We start from the raw sequence: 20,185 nt of genomic DNA, 5'->3' as shown, positions 1-20,185 counted from the left end.
AATTTAAAAGATTAATTTTGGGAAGAAAAGCAATGTCTAGGTTAATCAAAATCATTGAAGTTAAAGCAACCATTGTCATTGCTAAAGTAAAACTAGTGAAATTGTTGATTTGACCAGTACAAGTGTGAAAGTGGTCACATGAAGGGAAGTTTGAAATGCGTTGCTGAGAAAATAGTTCAAATGCCCATAGGAAGAGACCTAATCATTCAGCCACAGCCCAAAATTAGCCTACTTGTTTCCTTCTGGCTTGTGTGCTTTAGCAAAAATATTGGATTTAAAAAAAAGATTATGCTTGGAAAGTTAATGAAAACTGTAAAAGATTACTTTTAAGAACAGCAATCCAAACAGGTGGATGGATGGCATCAGAGAGCTACTAACATGATGTCTCTACAGTTGCTCTTGGTTGTAATTGTTAGTCAGGATAACATGAAATACGGATGAAAAGATTATGTGATCAGGTGCTATGCCTGCCCATCTAAATGACTGAACTTTCACTATTATGAGTTCCTGTTTTGGATGTTTAGGAGATGCTTATCTCTGTCAAAATATTGTAGGTTTAGGCCATACTATCATTTAAGACCCAGAGTTATATTGGTAAATTTCTTCTGCACCTTTCTAAAGCCTTGACATCGTTCGTAAAGTATGCTGTTCAGAGCTGGACACAGAACTCCATTGCTGGCAAATGCAGAGTTTTATAATGATTCCTCATGTCTACCTTCCTTTTGTATTATGTACCTCATACATTTTTAAATCATTTTCATAACCTGTCCTTATTTACTCCGTTTGTTCCTACTTCAAAAGACTCAGTCAAATGAGAAGGATGCAATTTGTCTTCAGGAGATCCATGCTGTTTTTTCTGTAATCAGTACACTGCTTCTGGAAATTTTCCTCATACCAAGGTTAAGCTACATGCTAATTTATTTACTGGGATTATCTCCAAAGATATGTTATGAATATGAATATGGTTGCAACATTTGTAATTCTCCAGTTTTTAGCTATAATTCCTTAATCTGTAGCAGTTGCAGTTGAACTAGTTTGGCTCAGTTTATACATCTAATTTTTCGTTTTTACAAATTTTGATCTCATCCTGAAACTCTGCAACTCCCTACCCCAAGAGGGCTGTGGAGGCTAGATGACTGATAGCATTTAAAGAGAGATCATTCATATTTTGAAATGTTGTTTCAGTGGGATTTCTGGTAGAACTGGCACGGAAAAATTGAGGCCTAGGATAGGTCAACAATGATTACATAGATAAATAGATTATTGTTCTCAAAGGAAATTATACTGTCACAGTAGCATTACAAGTACACGGATATCCAAATATTAGAAGAGAAGAGAAGTAAGAAAGAATAAAAAATAAGTTACCTCAAACAGTCTAACCGGAGGGAGTCATCATTTCCCCGGCTATAGTTGACTCATTATAGAACCTAATGACCAAGGGTAAGAATGACCTCAGGTAACGCTTTATGGAGCAGCACAGTTGCCTTAGTCTATACTAAAAGTGCTCCTCTGTTCAGCCAAGGTGGCATGCAGAGGGTAAGAAACATTGTCCAGATTGAAAGTATTTTTCCTAGGGTCCTTGAAAAGAGGAAGAAAGATTCTAAGGGGAGTAAGGGGCGACTGTGGCTGACAAGGGAAGTCAAGGACAGTATAAAAATCAAAGAGAAGAAGTATAACATAGTAAAGATGAGCAGGAAGCCAGAGGATTGGGAAACTTTTAAAGAGCAACAGAAGATAACTAAAAAGGCAATACGGGGAGAAAAGAAGAGGGACGAAGGTAAGCTAGCCAAGAATATAAAGGAAGATAGTAAAAGCTTCTTAGGTATGTGAAGAGGAAAAAATTAGTTAAGACCAAAGTTGGTCCCTTGAAGACTGAAACGGATGAATTTATTCTGGGGAACAAAGAAATGGTAGACGAGTTGAACAGGTACTTTGGACCTGTCTTCACTAGGAAAGACACGAACAATCTCTCAGATGTAATAGTGGCCAGAGGACCTAGGGTAACGGAGGAACTGAAGGAAATTCACATTAGGCTAAAATGGTGTTGGATAGACTGATGGGACTGAAGGCTGATAAATCCCCAGGGCCTGATGGTCTGCATCCCAGGGTACTTAAGGAAGTGGCTCTAGAAATTGTGGACGCATTGGTAATCAATTTCCAATGTTCTATAAATTCAGGATCAGTTCCTGTGGATTGGAGGGTAGCTAATATTATCCCACTTTTTAAGAAAGGAGGGAGAGAGAAAATGGGGAATTAGCCAGTTAGCCTGACATCAGTGGTGGGGAAGATGCTGGAGTCAATTATAAGAGATGAAATAGTGGCACATTTGGATAGCAGTAGCAAGATCGGTCCGAGTCAGCATGGATTTACGAAGGAGAAATCATGCTTGACTAATCTTCTGGAATTTTTAGAGGATGTAACTATGAAAATGGACAAGGGAGAGCCGGTGGATGTAGTGTACCTGGACTTTCAGAAAGCCTTTGATAAGATCCCGCATAGGAGATTAGTGGGCAAAATTGGAGCACATGGTTTTCGGGGTAGAGTACTGACATGGATAGAAAATTGGTTAGCAGACAGGAAACAAAGAGTAGGGATTAATGGGTCCCTTTCTGAATGGCAGGTGGCTGGCAGTGACTAGTGGGGTACCGCAAGGCTCGGTGCTGGGACCGCAGCTTTTTACAACATATATTAATGATTTAGATGACGTGATTAAAGGTAACATTAGTAAATTTGCAGATGACACAAAGCTGGCTGGCAGTGTGAAATGTGAGGAGGATGTTATGAGAATGCAGGGTGACTTGGACGGGTTGAGTGAGTGGGCAGATAGATGGCTGATGCAGTTTAATATGGATAAATGTGAGGTTATCCGCCTTAGTGGCAAGAACAGGAAGGCAGATTACTATCTGAATGGTGTCAAGTTAGGAAAAGGGGAAGTACAATGAGATTTAGGTGTCCTTTTTCATCGGTCACTGAAAGTTAGCATGCAGGTACAGCAGGCAGTGAAGAAAGCATGTTGGCCTTCGTAACAAGGGGAGTTGAGTATAGAAGCAAAGAGGTTCTTCTGCAGTTGTACAGGGCCCTGGTGAGACCACACCTGGAGTATTCTTTGTAGTTTTGGTCTCCAAATTTAAGGAAGGACATTCTTGCTATTGAGGGAGTGCAGTGTAGGTTCACAAGGTTAATTCCCGGGATGGAGGGACTGTCGTATGTTGAAAGATTGGAGCAACTGGGCTTGTATAAACTGGAATTTAGAAGGATGAGAGGGGATCTGATTGAAACATATAAGATTATTAAGGGATTGGACACGCTAGAAGCAGGAAACAGGTTCCCGATGTTGGGGGAGTCCAGAACCAGAGGCCACAGTTTAAGAATAAGGGGTAGGCCATTTAGAATGGAGTTGAGGAAATACTTTTTCACCAGAGAGTTGTGGATCTGTGGAATGCTCTGCCTCAGAAGGCAGTGGAGGCCGATTCTCTGGATGCTTTCAAGAAAGAGTTAGATGGAGCTCTTAAAGATAGTGGAGTCAAGGGATATGGGGAGAAGGCAGGAACGGGGTACTGATTGTGGATGATCAGCCATGATCACAGTGAATGGCGATGCCGGCTCAAAGGGCCGAATGGCCTACTCCTGCACCTATTGTCTATTGTCCTTTGTTCTACCACAGCCTCCAGTGTGTCCAGTTTGACTCCTATAACAGAGCCAGCCTTTCTAATCAGTTTATTGAGCCTGTTGGCATCACACGTGTTGATGCCATTGCCCCATCACACCACTGCACAGAAGATTGTACTGGTGACAACAAACTGGTAGAACATGTGAAGGACAGGCCTACTTACTCCAAAGGATCTCAGTCTCCTCAGGAATAGAGGTGACTCAGGCCCTTCTTGTACACAGCCTCTGTGTTGGTCCTCCACTCAAGTCTGTCATCCAGGTGCATGCCCAGGTCCTCACCACATCCACGTCCTCACCATCAATAGTAACAGGGAGCAGTAATAGTAACAGAATAGCACAGCAGGCTTAAGGGGGCAGATGGCCTGCTTCTTCTCCTGTTTCTTTGTATTTTAACCATATATTCCTTTGCTTAGACCCAAAGTGTTCATTTCATATTGCTCAATCTCCCCCTCCTCTTGACACACACTGATGCTGATGTACATTGTGCCAGTCGTCGGACTGCTTTATTGTAGGTGGCTCTTGGGTGTTATTAGAGCTGAAGTATCAGAGAAGTAAGGAGTATTCCATCATGCTCCAAACTTGTATCTTGAGACATTTTTTGTTTTGGCATTGTGCTGAATGCTCTCAATGACTAGCTGCTCTTGTACTCTTGTACTCTCACTATTTACATTAGATTAGATTATGAGGACACGCAGTCCTCTTTTATCGTCATTTAGTGATGCATGCATTAAGAAATGATACGATGTTTCTCCAGAATGATATCACAGAAACACATGACAAACCGACTGAAAAACTGACAAAAACCACATAATTATAACATATAGTTACAACAGTGCAAAGCAATACCATAATTTGATAAAGAACAGACCATGGGCATGGTAAAAAGTCTCAAAGTCTCTCGAAAGTCCCATCATCTCACACAGACGGTGAACCTCCAGCGCCGCAAACTTGCCAATGCAGCATCCTGGAAGCATCCGACCACAGTCCGACTCCGAGTCCGTCTGAAAACTCCGAGCCTCCGACCAGCTCTCCAACACCGAGCACCGAGCACCATCTCTGTCGAGCGCTTCAACCCTGGCTCCGGCAACAGGCAATAGGCAAAGCCGAGGATTTGGGGCCTTCCCCTCCGGAGATTCTCGATCGCACAGTAGCAGCGGCAGTGGAGCAGGCATTTCAGAAGTTTCTCCAGGTGTTCCTCTGCCCTTCTCATGGCTGTCTCCATCAAATCAGGATTGTGCACAGCATCCTAGTTAACACATATCGATATCATTCAGAACGGCCGCGTGCGCTGCGTCGCACCACCATCTTCTCCTCCCTCCTATTTATGTGTTTAACAGACCCTCCCCCCCATTGGCAGTTAATAGTGGAGGACTCTGCTATGGTAACTCTGTAAAATGTCACAGTAGATGGTTAGATTCTCTTGTCTGTGATGGTCCTACCTAGTGCAATGTTACTTGCTGATTTTCAGCACAGGCTTCGTTGTTGTCTAGAATTTGCCGTATGGACGGATTCCTTGATTAAAGAGATGTGAATGAAGATTAACACTGGAAAACATTCCCTTTCTGATCTTATAATATACTGAATATAGCTAGTCATAGCCCACTCACTTGAGATGGTTATGAAAGTATCACTTGCTGAGCATTTTGAGTGCAAAGCACTGTCAGGTACCCGCTACTTATTGGATGCAATATAGTGACATTTTGTCTTTGCAGCAGGACTTGGTTGTACCTATATCAGTAACAAGGTATTCTCTGCTTGTAGAAGTGGATGTTAACACCAGTAGAAATCAAATAGTGTTGCTCTTCTGAAATGAGTATTACAAATAGACAGTGAACCTAATACATCTGAACGAGAACCAATGCGGTCACTTCAGGAAGGCCACGTTATGCACAAACACACGTACAGATATGCACTCATGCAGGCATCATTTATAGACAATGATTATGAGAGAGTTATTTCCAGTGCATGTCTGAACCCCTCCAATCTGCATTTCAAATAAACTTAATTATGATTAAGGAACAAATGAGGCCTTATTATATTTGAGTAAGGTCAAAAATTGGAGAATAAAGATTGTAGTGTTTAAATATCATACAGCCTGTTATAAATTGAAGCCTTATTTTCTGATTTACATCAATCCGTTCAATCACATGCCTAAAAGTATTTTGAAACACTGGGGTCTATGTCGACTGCAACACTTTCATGAATTAATTGATGCAGCACAATATTAACAATGTATTGATTGTTCTTAATGCACTGCTTCTGAAGGAAGACTGATGTTTTTATTCACTTTTCACATAGAATCAGAATGATATGGTACATAAACATACATAAAGAAGCTGCAGAGGGTTGTAAATTTAGTCGGCTCCATCTTGGGTACTAGCCTACCAAGTACCCAGGACATCTTCAAGGAGCAATGTCTCAGAAAGGCAGCATCCATTATTAAGGACCTCCAGCACCCAAGGCATGCTCTTTTCTCATTTTTACCATCAGGTAGGAGGTACAGAAGCCTGAAGGCACACACTCAGCGATTCAGGAACAGCTTCTTCTCCTCTGCCATCTGATTCCTAAATGGACATTGAATCCTTGGACACTACCTCACTTTTTGTTTAATATGTAGTATTTCTGTTTTTTGCACAATTTTTAATCTATTCAATATACGTATTGAATAGACGCTTATTATTTCTTCAAAGAATTCCAACAGATTTGTCATGTAAGATTTTCCATTGAGAAAACCTAAGTGCCTCTAAGTGCCCGGAGGCGTCATCTTTAATAATCGACTCAACATCTTCCCAACCACTGAGGTGAGACTAAGTGAGACGAGTTATCTTTCTTCTGCCTCTCTTCCTTCTTGAAGAATGGAGTGACATCTGCAATTTTCCAGTCTTTGGGAACCATTCCAGAAACTAGTCATTCTTAAAAGATCATTACTAATGCCTCTGCAATATCTTCAGCCACCTCTTTTAATGGGGTATACACCATCTGGATCTGGTCGAGGATATTAGACCCCCTCAATTGGATATACACCATCTGGTCAAGGATATTAGACCCCCTCAGTGGGGTATACACCATCTGGATCTGGTCGAGGATATTAGACCCCCTCTGGTTCAGGTGCAACCCATCCCTTTTGCACAGGTTGTACCTTCCCCAGAGGAGATCCCAGTGATCCAGAGATCTGAATCCCTGCCCCCTGCACAAGTTACTTAGCCACGCATTCACCTGCCAAATCATCCTATTCTTACCCTCATTGACATGTGGCACAGGCCACAATCTAGAGATTACCACCCTGGAGGTCCTGTTTCTCAGCTTTCTACCAAGCTCCCTAAAATCTTTCTTCAGGACCTCTTCACCTTGTCTACCTATGTCATTGGTGCCAATATGCACCAAGACTTCTGGCTGCACACCTTCACCCTTGAAAATGCCTTGGACCCAATCTGAGATTCCTGATCCTAGCACCAGGGAGGTAACATACCATCCAGGTGTCTCTGTCACACCCTCAAAGCCTCATCTCTGTTCCTCTGACTAAAGAATCTCCTCTTAACACTGGAGTCCTCTTCACCTTTCTGCTCCTCTGAGCCACAGCACCATATTCAGTGCCAGAGACCCAGTTACTGTAGCTTTCTCTGGTAGGTCATCCCCCTCAATAGTATCTAAAGTTGTAAACTTATTATTGAGGGGAACGGCCACAGGTGTTTTCTGCACTGGCTGTGCATTTCCCCTCCTTCTCCTGACAGTCACCCAGTTACCTGTCCTGTAATCTAGGGGTGACTACCTCCCTCCAGCTCCTGTCTATTGCCTCCTCATTCTCCTGTATGAGGTGAAGGTCACTGAGCTGCAGCTCCAATTCCTTAATATGTTCTCTCAGAAGCTGCAGCTCGGTTCACCTGATGCAGGTGTGTTTATCTGGGAGACCTCCAGTCTCCCTGATTTCCCACATCCCACACACAGTACAAGGCACTGTTCCTGGAGTCATCCTCACTAAACTACTATGCTCTTAGAGGTGAGGAATTAACAAATATGAACAGAAAGAGAGAAACCTACCAAATACCTAATGTTGCCCAAACCTGATCCCAGCTAAGCCTAATGAGCTAAAGCCACTAAACACTGGCAGACTCACAAGAATGGCCATTTAGATGGTTAACCATTACAATAACAATGCTATTTTGAAATGATAGCTTCTCAATTATATATTTTTTAATTATATTAATTTTTGAATGGGTTTTCTAAAATGCTTCATTTTTAAAATCTGTTTTACTTCTGTTAACAGTAAAATGATTACAAATATTACAATGATTACAATTACTTTTCGTCCCTCTTCCCTCCGGGAGAAGGCTCAGGAGCTTGAAGACTCGTACAGCCAGATTTGGGAACAGCTTCTTTCCAACTGTGATAAGACTGCTGAACGGATCCTGACCTGGATCTGGGCCATACCCTCCAAATATCTGGACCTGCCTCTCGGTTTTTTGCACTACCTTACTTTCCATTTTCTATTTTCTATTTATGACTTATAATTTAAATTTTTAATATTTACTAATTTTTACTATTTTTAATATTTAATATTTGTAATCCAGGGAGTGGGAAGCACAGAATCAAATATCGCTGTGATGATTGTATGTTCTAGTACCAATTGTTTGGCGACGATAAAGTATAAAGTATAAATAAATAGCAGCAGGATTCATCCTTTTTCTTTTAAAAAAAAGCCCATAATTATTGTTACTAATTCACTAAGGATAATCTTTACTCAGAAATAACATGGCAAGTGAGAGAATTTGTTTAAAAGGTTATTGACAGTTTGGGCACACACAATCAAAAAGCTTTGCCGTCCCTGGCTTAATGCAACCTTCCTTGCTATCCACAGCATCAAGACCTTCCTTGCTATCCACAGCATCAAGACCTTCCTTGCTATCCACAGCATCAAGACCTTCCTTGTCATTCTCAGGCATACTGGAGAGCATTAGGGGCTACCTCATTAAATATAGTTAAGAGACAGTTCAAAGCAGGGGAATTAAGGATTATGGGGGAAAAGGCAGGGAACTGGAGCTGAGTCCACATCTAGATTAGCCATGTCTTTTTGAATGTTAAGCAGGCTTGATAGGCCAGATGTCTGACTCCTGCTCCTATTTCTAGTTCTTATACCATGTGGGGTAAGTCCCTTTCAGTCTGATTGACACCACCTGCAATTTTCTTAGTTACCTTCTCGAAGAAAAATCAGCTAAGTTAGTGAGAACCACAGTCCTAAAAGAAGTTACAGAATCTGGGCCTCTGTACATCCCTCTACAATTGGATCCTCGACTTCCTAACTAGAAGACCACAATCTGTGTGGATTGGTGATAACATATCCTCCTCACTGATGATCAACACTGGTGCACCTCAAGGGTGTGTGCTTAGCCCATTGCTCAACTCTCTCTATACTCATGACTGTGGGGCTAGGCATAGCTCAAATACCATCCATAAGTTTGCTGATGATACAGCCATTGTTGGTAGAATCTCAGATGGAAACAAGAGGCAATACAGGAGCGAGATATGCCAACCAGTGGAGTGGTGTCACAACAACAACCTGGCACTCAACGTCAGTAAGACCAAAGACCTGATTGTGGACTTCAGGAAGGGTAAGATGAAGGAACACATACCAATCCTCATAGAGTGATCAGAATTGGAGAGAGTGAGCAGTTTCAAGTTCCTGGGTGTCCCAACATAGTGATGTAGTTATAATGAAGGCAAGACAGCATCTATACTTCATTTGGAGTTTGAAGAGATTTGGTATGTCAGCAAATACACTCAAAAACTTCTATAGATGTACCGTGGAGAACATTCTGACAGGTTCCGTCACTGTCTGGTATGGGGGTGGGGGGGGGGGCCGGGGCTACTGCACAGGACCGAAAGAAGCTGCAGAGGGTTGTAAATTTAGTCAGCTCCATCTTGGGTACTAGTCTACAAAGTACCCAGGACATCTTCAAGGAGCGATGTCTCAGAAAGGCAGCATCCATCGTTAAGGACCTCCAGCACCAAAGTCATGCCCTATTCTCAGTGTTACCATCAGGCAGGAGGTACAGAAGCCTGAAGACACACACTCAGCGATTCAGGGACATCTTCTTCCCCTCTGCCATCCAATTCCTAAATGGACATTGAACCCGTGAACACTACCTCACTTTTTTAATATATATTTCTGTTTTTTGTAGGATTTTTAATCTATTCTACTACTACCACTACGTCAACTCAGGCCTAGGGGGCCGGCGTTGGGCACGATGATGGACTCTCCACTTCTCCCTCTCCCTCATCTGTGTGTTCAGTTCATCTATACTAGCCACGCTGCTGTCTTCTAGGAGCATGTTGACCATAGTCTTGGGAGGGCGCCGAGGGTTCATCCTCCCATGCTTGGGCTCCCATATGATGACTAGGCTGTCAGGTAGCTTGGGGTGGCCTAGACAGTGCCCCAGTAGTTGCAGTCTTTTCGTCTCGATTTTAGTGGTGAGCATCGGTTGGTCGTTATAGAGCTCGATGTTCGTCATGTGCTGTTGCCAACACATGTCAAGAGCCATCCGGAACATTTAATCTATTCAATATACGTATACTGCAATTTATTTATTTATTTATTTATTATTTTATTTTATTTTCCTTCTTCTATATTATGTATTACATTGAACTGTTGCTGCTAAGTTAACAAATTTAACAACATATGCCGGTGATAATAAACCTGATTCTGATTCTAATATTTCCCTCGCACAAAGGCCAGCTTGACAACCTCTTCCTTTCCAAATGTACATAAATTCTATCTGTTAGGATTTATCCCAAAAATTTCCTTATCACAGAGATAGAGACCACCATTGTGTAGTTACAAGTTTTCTTCTTGATCTCCTCCTTAAACTTATGCCAGGATACAGTGAGAAGTTAGTCTGGAAAGCACAAAGGAAAAGCATTAGCTACTTTCCAGTTCTCTGTCTCCTCACCTGTAAATGGAAAAATTGCTTTTATGGCCTGAGCAACCTCCCTTGTTTCACAGAGCAGCATGGGATAGATGTCATCTTGCCTTATAGATTTCAAAGTTCAAAGTAAGTTTATTATCAAAGTACAATGTGTCACTGTAAAGAATCCTTGAAAGTCAGACCATAGGTTGCGGAAGCAGTTCAGTGATGGGGTGGGTGGAGTTATCCCCTCTGGTTCAGAAGTCTGATGGGTGAGGGGTAATAACAGTACCTGAACCTGGTGGTGTGGATCCTGAGTCTCCTGTACCTTCTTCCTTATGGAAGCAGCAAGAAGAAAGCATGGCGTGGATCATGGTGACCATTGATGATAGATGTTACTTTCCTGTGACAGCGCTCCATGTCGATGTGTTCAGTGATGGGATGCGGTTTACGGGTGATGGACTGGGCCATATCCAATACTTTTTGTAGGATTTTCTATTCAAGGGCACTGGTGTTTCCATACCAGGGTGTGATGCAATCAGTCAATATACTCTCCACCAAACATCTGTAGAAATTTGACATACTAAATTTTCACAAACTTCTAAAACTTCTAAGAAGGTAGAGGAGCTGCCTCTAACTTAAGTGCTGGACTCAGTACACATCCTCTGAAATGATGACACCAAGGAATTTAAAGTTGCTGACGCTCTCCATTTCTGATTCCCTGATGAGGACTGGCTCATTGATCTCCAATTTCCCCCTCCTGAAGTCAATAACCAGCTCCTTGGTCTTACTGACATTGAGTAAGTGGTTGTTATGGCACCACTCAGACAGGTTTTCAATCTCCCTCCCTTTTGCTGATTCATCACTACCTTTGATTCCACCAGTGACAGTAGAGGCACTGAGCTCATCTTGGAGCGAATCCTTGTTGTCATCTATGTTGCTTGGTTTCACTTTGTAGAAGGTGAGTGCCTCCATGTCCTGCCACAGCTTTCAAGCATCCTTTAGTCATAGAAACATAGAAACATAGAAAATAGGTGCAGGAGTAGGCCATTCGGCCCTTCGAGCCTGCACCGCCATTTATTATGATCATGGCTGATCATCCAACTCAGAACCCCGCCCCAGCCTTCCCTCCATACCCCCGACCCCCGTAGCCACAAGAGCCATATCTAACTCCCTCTTAAATATAGCCAATGAACTGGCCTCAACAGTTTCCTGTGGCAGAGAATTCCACAGATTCACCACTCTCTGTGTGAAGAAGTTTTTCCTAATCTCGGTCCTAAAAGGCTTCCCCTCTATCCTCAAACTGTGACCCCTCGTTCTGGACTTCCCCAACATCGGGAACAATCTTCCTGCATCTAGCCTGTCCAATCCTTTTAGGATCTTATACGTTTCAATCAGATCCCCCCTCAATCTTCTAAATTCCAACGAGTACAAGCCCAGTTCATCCAGTCTTTCTTCATATGAAAGTCCTGCCATCCCAGGAATCAATCTGGTGAACCTTCTTTGTACTCCCTCTATGGCAAAGATGTCTTTCCTCAGATTAGGGGACCAAAACTGCACACAATACTCCAGGTGTGGTCTCACCAAGGCCTTGTACAACTGCAGTAGTACCTCCCTGCTCCTGTACTCGAATCCTCTCGCTATAAATGCCAGCATACCATTCGCCTTTTTCACCGCCTGCTGTACCTGCATGCCCACTTTCAATGACTGGTGTATAATGACACCCAGGTCTCGTTGCACCTCCCCTTTTCCTAATCGGCCACCATTCAGATAATAATCTGTTTTCCTATTTTTGCCACCAAAGTGAATAACTTCACGTTCACTTTTAGTCCAGAATTGCTACTTCTCATGTGAGATGGCTCTCCGGATATCATAAGTGAACCTCAGGTATTTTACATGAGCACCAAAACTGAATGCCACTAATCTAGTGCTCTGCAGATTGTGGATCTCATGATTCATCTAGGGTTTCTGATTGGGGTAGACTGTGAATTATTTTCTGGGGACACACTCATCTCAACTGTTTTTATAAAGTCTGTGACAACCATGGTGTATTTGTTCAGATCCTCTGATCCAGCGATTTGAAACAATCCCATAGCCATTCCTCTGCCTCCCACGACCACCCCTTTGTTGTCCTTACTCCTGGAGCATTGCTCTTTGGCCTCTAACTCCCCAGGAATTCCCAGGAGTACTGTTCTTTTCTTCATTCAGTCTTTCTTCATGCATACAGCATGTAGGAGAAGTTCAGCCAGACGATCCAAATGATCAGATTTGCCAAAATACAGTCTAGGGATCAAACAGTGTGCATTGCATATGGTACTATAGCAGTGCTCGAATGTGTTGGGACCCCTAGTGCTGCAGATGGTATGTTGATGATTTCTTCAAACAAACCTGATTGAAGTTACTGACAATAATTTGAAAGGTGCCGGGATAGGCTGATGGCGGCACTCAGTACCTCGAGTGCTTGCTTAACATTTGTCTTAGATGGTATGTAAACTTAGGTCAGGATCATGAGAGAGAACTCTTTTGCTCAAGGTCAACAAGAGTAAGATAAGACTGCTGTATTCGGGCACCACAAAGAATTTATCATCAATCACTGACCTTACCTTTTGCCTTCACTGAATCGGCAGTCTGGTTTATCCCGTTTACTGAGAAGCTCCCAGGTCTGATTGCTGAATTTGGCGTGGCTTGCGTTAATCATGTTTCTGTGAAATACAGAATGTAGCAATCCCTCATTTCCATTCGATACAATAATCTTGCTGTTAATTTCTCAATCTTGTTCTCCAGGGTGTACATTTGCTAACAAGGTACCAGGTAGAGGAAGTTTCATACCCCAGCATTTTAGTCTGGCTTGAGCCATCCCCTCCTCCCTCTCTTACGGCCATGGTGATGTACCTTCATCCGTTCAAAGGTGTTGTACCTGCATTCTTGGGAGTTAAGACCGCCAAGTCCTTCAGAAGATTGTGCAATCGCTCGTCCATTAGGACGGCTTGGAAATGTGATACTTAAGGGAATTTACAGGCTGCAGCTTGCCATGAGAGTAATTCAGAAGAAGTATACTTCAATGTTATGTATGATGCCTGTAAATTCTCACTGCTTTTCACCGACACCATCTTGATTAAATGTCTCTTGATTCAAACCTCTATAGAGAAGATATATTAACCCTTATGAAATCAGTAATGCCGATCTGCTCCAGATTATCCACATTCTCTTCCCTGAACTTGCTCTTCCACATCCTTGTCTTTGATGAATACAGATGAGAAATATTCAGTCAGGACTTCACCCACATCTCCTGGCTTCATAAGTAGATTATCCCTTTGGTATCTGAGGGGTTCACATTTTCTCTGGCTATGCTCATGCTCTTGATATGCGCACAGAATGCATTATTTCACCGGAGGCCTTTTACAGATCCCTTGAGGAAGGAAAGGCCTTTATTTCAAATGGGGGTGACCATGTTCTGTTGTGTGAGAGATATCCACATCATGAAATTCATATATATGATACAGAAAAGCACAATCTGGCAAACCACCACCGTGGGCATATTTGCTTAGAAAATGAGTTTCACTCATTTATTTGGTGTGCAAAATTGGTCTAACATCCTTCAGGGGATCCAGAATAAATGATAACTTAGCAAAATTTACATTATTAAAAATATTAAAGGTGCTTTTGCAGACTTTTTCCCTCAGTGAAACATTACCTGCGTATTTCCAAACCACAGGAAGACCTTCCAATCATCAAGTTATTCCTGCTCTGACAACTGACAGATGTGTTTTAGCCGTAAAAGTAATGATGTGATAAAACTAAGGCGGGGCTGCTCAAAAATGGTGGGTTTGGACTCAAGGGAGGGTAAAATTGTTCCTCTGAAATGGGACTGGAGATGGGATTTTTCCCATCCCCAATTCTTTGACTTAATTGATTCCCTTGCATAACTGGTTGTAAGTTGCTACAAGTTAAACAATGATGATCACCTCAGTAGTTATAATATAAGTGTTAAGCACACCAGCATCTTTTCCGGTGACATCTGTGCAGAAAATGACAGCATATAGAGGTAATCCTAGAAAAATCTGTTGCTAAAGCATTGCTCCTCCTTCCAGGGCACTTTAACTCGTACGCAAATGCTGACTGGTTATGTAATTTGCTCCTCTTTAAAATGTTAACTTAAAGGTCAGCAGTCATGACTTTTTGATCCAGCTTCCAATGAAATGACATAAGCAAGCACCATGCGATTTGGTAATGTAACTGCACACACAAATGACATTTAAGAACAGTGGAAGTGAGAGTCCAACATTGCAGTGAGTGAGGACTGGACTGAGACTCAAAGGTGAAATGCTGGCAAATTGTAGTTTATACAAGATTGCGTATAAAAAGCAAGGTGTAAGTGTTAAAATGCTTCTAGCAAAATACAGTTAGAAAGTAAGTCAAAAGAAAACGTGGTTATTTTGACAACTTGCTCTTTCTATTTTGCAATGTACCTATTCAGGATAAGAAAACATACAATTGTCCCGTCTGTGAGAAATCCTTTACGGATGATCGACTAATCAAGTGTCACATCACCACATATCACCCAGGTGAGTTATTACAGCCTATTCTATCTTGTCACTGAGTGAAAGATAAGGTTGTTCCTAAAATTGAAGTAAGTTACTGAATATTTGCCAAGCATGAAAGTTAAGTAACACAATGTGTACATGAAGAATAGGTATTTAGTGCTAAAATTCCTATTACATGTCCTACCCTACTTAGTGCTAAAAAAAAAATCAAGTACAAAATGGCTGTATTGCATATATTGACAAAGATCCCCAAAGGCAGCTACACAAACAGCAAATGTAGTGAGGATACTTGCCTTCAGTACTGGGGCTTCAAATGTAAGGGCGTGGCAATCATAGTACACCTATAGAAAATGTTGATTCGGCTACGCTTGACTATTGTGTAAGGTTCTAGTAGCCACACTGTGGGAAGGATATAATTGAAGTGGCAAGGATGTATGGAAAATGTATGTTTTCTGAGTTGGTATGTTTAAATTGTTCAGAGAAACAGGGTAGGCTGGTTTAGTTTTACAGGGTCTGATGAGGGGGTAGTGAAGATCACAAAATTATGAATGGCATTGATAGGATACATAGTAGAAAGCTTTTTTCATAGTAGAGGACTCTAAAGTCAGCCCTAGATCTAGGGTAAGATTATAAGAACTTTAGAAGTGATCTTAGCAAGAATTTATTTCACTGAAAGTGCATTTGGAAGACATTGTCTGAGTGGATCATGGAGGCAAGTACTCTCATACAGACAAAGTACCTGAGGATCAGAAACAACTTGGAAAGGTCAAAGATCCAGTTTCTATGCTTCATGTCTCAATATCTCTATGACTAGCTAAGCTTGTTCATGGAGTGGAAGTTTCTATTCATCATTTCCAACGTTAAGTCCATAAATGAGAATCTTTTAGTAAAGAAGGCGTATACTTTGTTGACAAACAAGAGAAAATCTGCAGATGCTGAAAATCCAAGCAACACACAAAATGCTGGAGGAACTCAGCAAGCCAGGCAGCATCTATTAAAAAGAGTATAGTCGACACTTCAGCCTGAGGCCCTTCTCTTTTCTATAGATGCTGCCTGACCTGCTGAGTTCCTCCAGCATTTTGTGTGATATACTTTGTTGATCTTGAATAAACCCATGGAATCAGATACAGTTGGTTGGAGTATCATATTTGTTTTTAGGAACTCGAGTGCTTTGATGGACGTAAATAACTGCTCTAGGTGTTGAGAAGAAAAAAATGGAATTTAAATTCAAATTATCGAGAGAAAACCTAAGCTTCATCACTATAGAATTCCCACCGGAACATAATGTTACAGGCGTTCCAGGAACTTGTGGATTTGGACAGTATTCATCCAAGAAGTCATCCCATGCTAATATATTTTTTGATGAATGAATAAAGTAAAGTGATCAACTCCTGTGAAGCACTTGATTAACTCTTCTCCTGGTGGGAAATCCTCCACTAAGTGACTACAGTATGTGGTGTGTGCTTGGCAGCCTAAGTTTATTGGTCTTTTCTAGAGAGCCCTCCAAAGATGAATCACCTATTTAAAATGTTGCAATAGTGATGATAATCCCACAGTAATGATACAGTTCCAGTGTTTAAGCCCAGCAATCAACAAGATATTGTATACCCTAGTCAGAAAATACAGCAGAATGGTGCAACTTGGAGTCAACTCATGGTGGTAGCATTTCTTTGAGCCTGCTACTTTTGTCCTTTTATGTGTAAGATGTCATGTGTATCAGAGATCCCATAAAATAGCATCAGCAAATGCCCTCATTTTTGGGTGACATGTGTTGCTAATATAATGCACTGCGAATAGAGAAATTATTTCCTCAGCCACCAAATCAACCTTTGGCTTCACTGAGTGCTGTTGTAGTCATTCATGTAAGTTTTCCATGGCAATTAGGCATAGAGCAGTGGAAGTCATTTAAAGGAGTATAGGGTTTTTGACCAAATATGTTAGCAAGGACTAAAGGGTGGAACTTCCAAATATACAGATGGTATGGTCAATGCACTGTACAAAACTTGCAGTTTGTTTCTTGAATTAATGTAGACATCTTGTTTTAATGACAGATACCTTTAAACTCAAGACTGAAAAATATTTGTGAAGTAGCATTATTCAAACTTGGCAGGTGAAGTTACACTACAGCTCAGATATGATTCATTTTTAGAACAGATGCAAGGGACTGCAGAATTTCTATGTTCCTATTAAATCAGTGAGGCAGGTTTGGCAAACTTACTTTTTACATTGAAGTAAAATGCTAGCGGTCACTTCTTTAAAATGAGGTATCACCTAGTTAAACAGAGAGGAGGTAAAATTTTCCCTTTAAATATGACTTTGGAATATACAATTTTTTGAGGGGATATAAAGGTGATGTATCTTTTGTGGAATAACCTACAACTAGAGTAACAATTTGTCCAGTTGATGCCGAAATGTGCAGTTTTTTTTCTCTCTCTCATTACATTGTGTATCTACAGAGCGCTCTTCCTGAAAGGTTTTTGGAAGCAGTGTGTTTCTGTATTGTTAAGGCACACATAGATAGATCTTTAATAAGAAGAAAGAACAAAAAGGTTACTGGAATTTGGAAGAACATCAAATTAACGCTACAGTAGAATTAGCCATGAATGATGGAGCTAACACAATGTTTGCAAAAGATGGCTCCCAAAATGGTCAATATTTTCCATGATCATGATGTTAATTTTTATGATTGGAAGAATGTAAATTCTGAAGAATATGAACTGATCTGGCAAAAAAAATGAATACAAGATTCTTTGAAAAGTTGGCAGGACAGATGCCAAAATGCTGTTTCTCTATGAAAAAATTTAGAATTAAGGAAAGAGAGAATAATTCAGCCTTATGCAATAGAGATGAAAATAAATTTCATTTCTCGGTTTTGAATTTTTTGGAATTGTCAACCACAGAAATGTGCAAGTCATTGAGACAGAGATATTTTTGAATGTAAAGATGATCAAGATATATCAGGATAGCTTTGAAATATATACAAGGTAAATATTAGCTCTGACTTTTTTAAATCGGATAAGCAAGTGGAGGGCTTGTTATTGGTGTTGTATTCAATACTCTAAGGAAGGGTGTGGTTAGATCTCATATTAAAAGAAATTAAGGGCTGTTGATTTTCCACAGTTGGCTATTGACAGAAGTGACTGTGATGGTATTTCACTCATTCAGGTGATGTAACCAATGTTTCCCAACAATTCTCTCCATTCTCCCCTGACCCACACACAGATGTTTTGTCCTGTGTCTTGCCAGTTGATCACACTTCCCCACAGCTAGTAATCCCATCCACACTTTCACCATCACCAAGACCAAGGGAATACCTGGCAATGAAGTGCAAGAATAATAGTCGACATTTGAATTTCTATATCCTTGGTGTTACAATGTTGACTCCAATCAAGAATTCTGATAATATTTTAATTTAAAGTCCAATATCCTTGAAAGGAAAAGAAACTTGTTATTGAAGCAAAAGCACTGAAACCACCATTAGAACGTTGAATACAATGCACAAATTGCTCATTTATTTGCTGTCAATCCAAGGACGAATTTATTTTTGTAGAGTGCACATGATCTTTCTGATGTGCTTAATTTTAAATATATTTTCCAACACGTTCCATGTACAGTGTAATATGTTAATGTAAAATACACCTCCAACTCTCAATTTGATAATTTCCTCTGATGATATAGATTTTCTTGATTCCTGCTGTTTGAAATGTAAATAAGAGTGTGTACTTATCATCATTACTCTGTAATCCTTCAACCAGCGAATCTCCCATTTTTCTACATACCTGCTCATGGTCTCACACTTTCATTTTAACAGCAACTATTGATGCACAAGTTATAAAGTCACTCTGATTTAAACCTTTTCAACATCTATCTGCAGAAGTTCCCATGAGCACCATCTCTGAAATTCTGGGAAAACGGGTACAACTTAAAGGATTGATTGGAAAACGAGCAGTAAAATGTCCTTACTGTGACTGCTATTTTCGGAAGAATGGCACTGACCTACAGCGCCATATTTGGGCCCACGAAGGTATGAACAAGTGCATAGGTAACTGTAACTTAATTTGGTATGTTTCCACCTCTGGCCCCATCCCCTCACTCCAGACACAACCTATTGCTGACATATTATTCAACAAGTTCTTAACTTCCATTTAACCAGAACTGGTCTACACAGTCAACATCAATAGAACATAAGAAGAATTGGAAAAATTATTAAGACTTTTATTTTTGGAGGGTCATATTGTTGCTTGTTTAGAATTTTACTACTTTGTTAATTCTCAAGGTAATTTGATATCATGATATCTCCTCGATATATTTATAGAAATTTACTTGATTCTTTGATAACATGCTGAATCTTCTCAAACTCCTAACAAAGTAGAGCTGCTGCTGTCCCTTCTTTGTGGTTGCATTAATGTATTGAGCCCAGGATAGGTTGTCTGAGATGTTGACACCCAGTAATGTGAAGCTGATCACCTGTTCCACCGCTGATGTTAGTGAATTGATAAATGGTGTTTTAACTGAAGTTTGCCATACTGTTATGAGTGTGGAGTTATAACCCTCAGATTCTGTCGGCTGCATAAGTCTAGGAAAGACAATCTCTGGACCCATCAAAAACATATGAGATGGGGGTGCAAAGCCTCCTGTTTGTGTGAATGCTGCATGAGATGTTCCCCTGTTACAAATCAATACCACGAAATAACAGACAGTACCCCTTATGCAATTATAATTCTTAATTTGACTAAAGGGTTAGTAAAGTAAAACAAAAAGAAAAGGGCCCATTTTAATGAAATAGTCTAATGTGCACAAGTTGGAGCCCACGGTTTCCTTTCCGCTGGTCCTCCATCGATTTCCCCAGGCTTCGTTGACTCCTGGCCCCACTTCAAGTCCACTTCTTTTTGGTATCTACGACATCTCCTTTCTGGTATCTTCTCTCTCCATCTTCCACCAAGCAAAAGACTCAGATCACCTTGGTCTCAGGCACACAACAAGAAAAAAACACTCCCTTCATTGGCAGCGCACATTCCAAAACCCCCATTATCTCTAGCCATAACCCAAGCACTGTTGCTACAGAACAACCAT

At 41.0% G+C, this 20,185-nt stretch overlaps 1 protein-coding gene across 3 annotated transcripts in view; it reads left to right on the top strand.

Moving 5' to 3' along the window:
* The window catches only part of LOC134351633 (zinc finger protein ZFAT-like), a 198,271-nt gene that overhangs the window by 80,537 nt on the left and 97,549 nt on the right, over positions 1–20,185 (top strand). For all 3 annotated transcript variants that reach the window (XM_063058064.1, XM_063058058.1, XM_063058048.1), the window contains 2 exons: positions 15,046–15,133; positions 18,987–19,136. In XM_063058064.1, the coding sequence (XP_062914134.1) occupies positions 15,046–15,133; positions 18,987–19,136 (238 nt within the window). The remainder of the gene's footprint in view (positions 1–15,045; positions 15,134–18,986; positions 19,137–20,185) is intronic.

The sequence above is a fragment of the Mobula hypostoma genome, chromosome 1, assembly GCF_963921235.1.
Source record: "Mobula hypostoma chromosome 1, sMobHyp1.1, whole genome shotgun sequence".
NCBI lineage: Eukaryota > Metazoa > Chordata > Chondrichthyes > Myliobatiformes > Myliobatidae > Mobula > Mobula hypostoma.
This window is presented reverse-complemented; position numbering and strand designations above follow the sequence as displayed.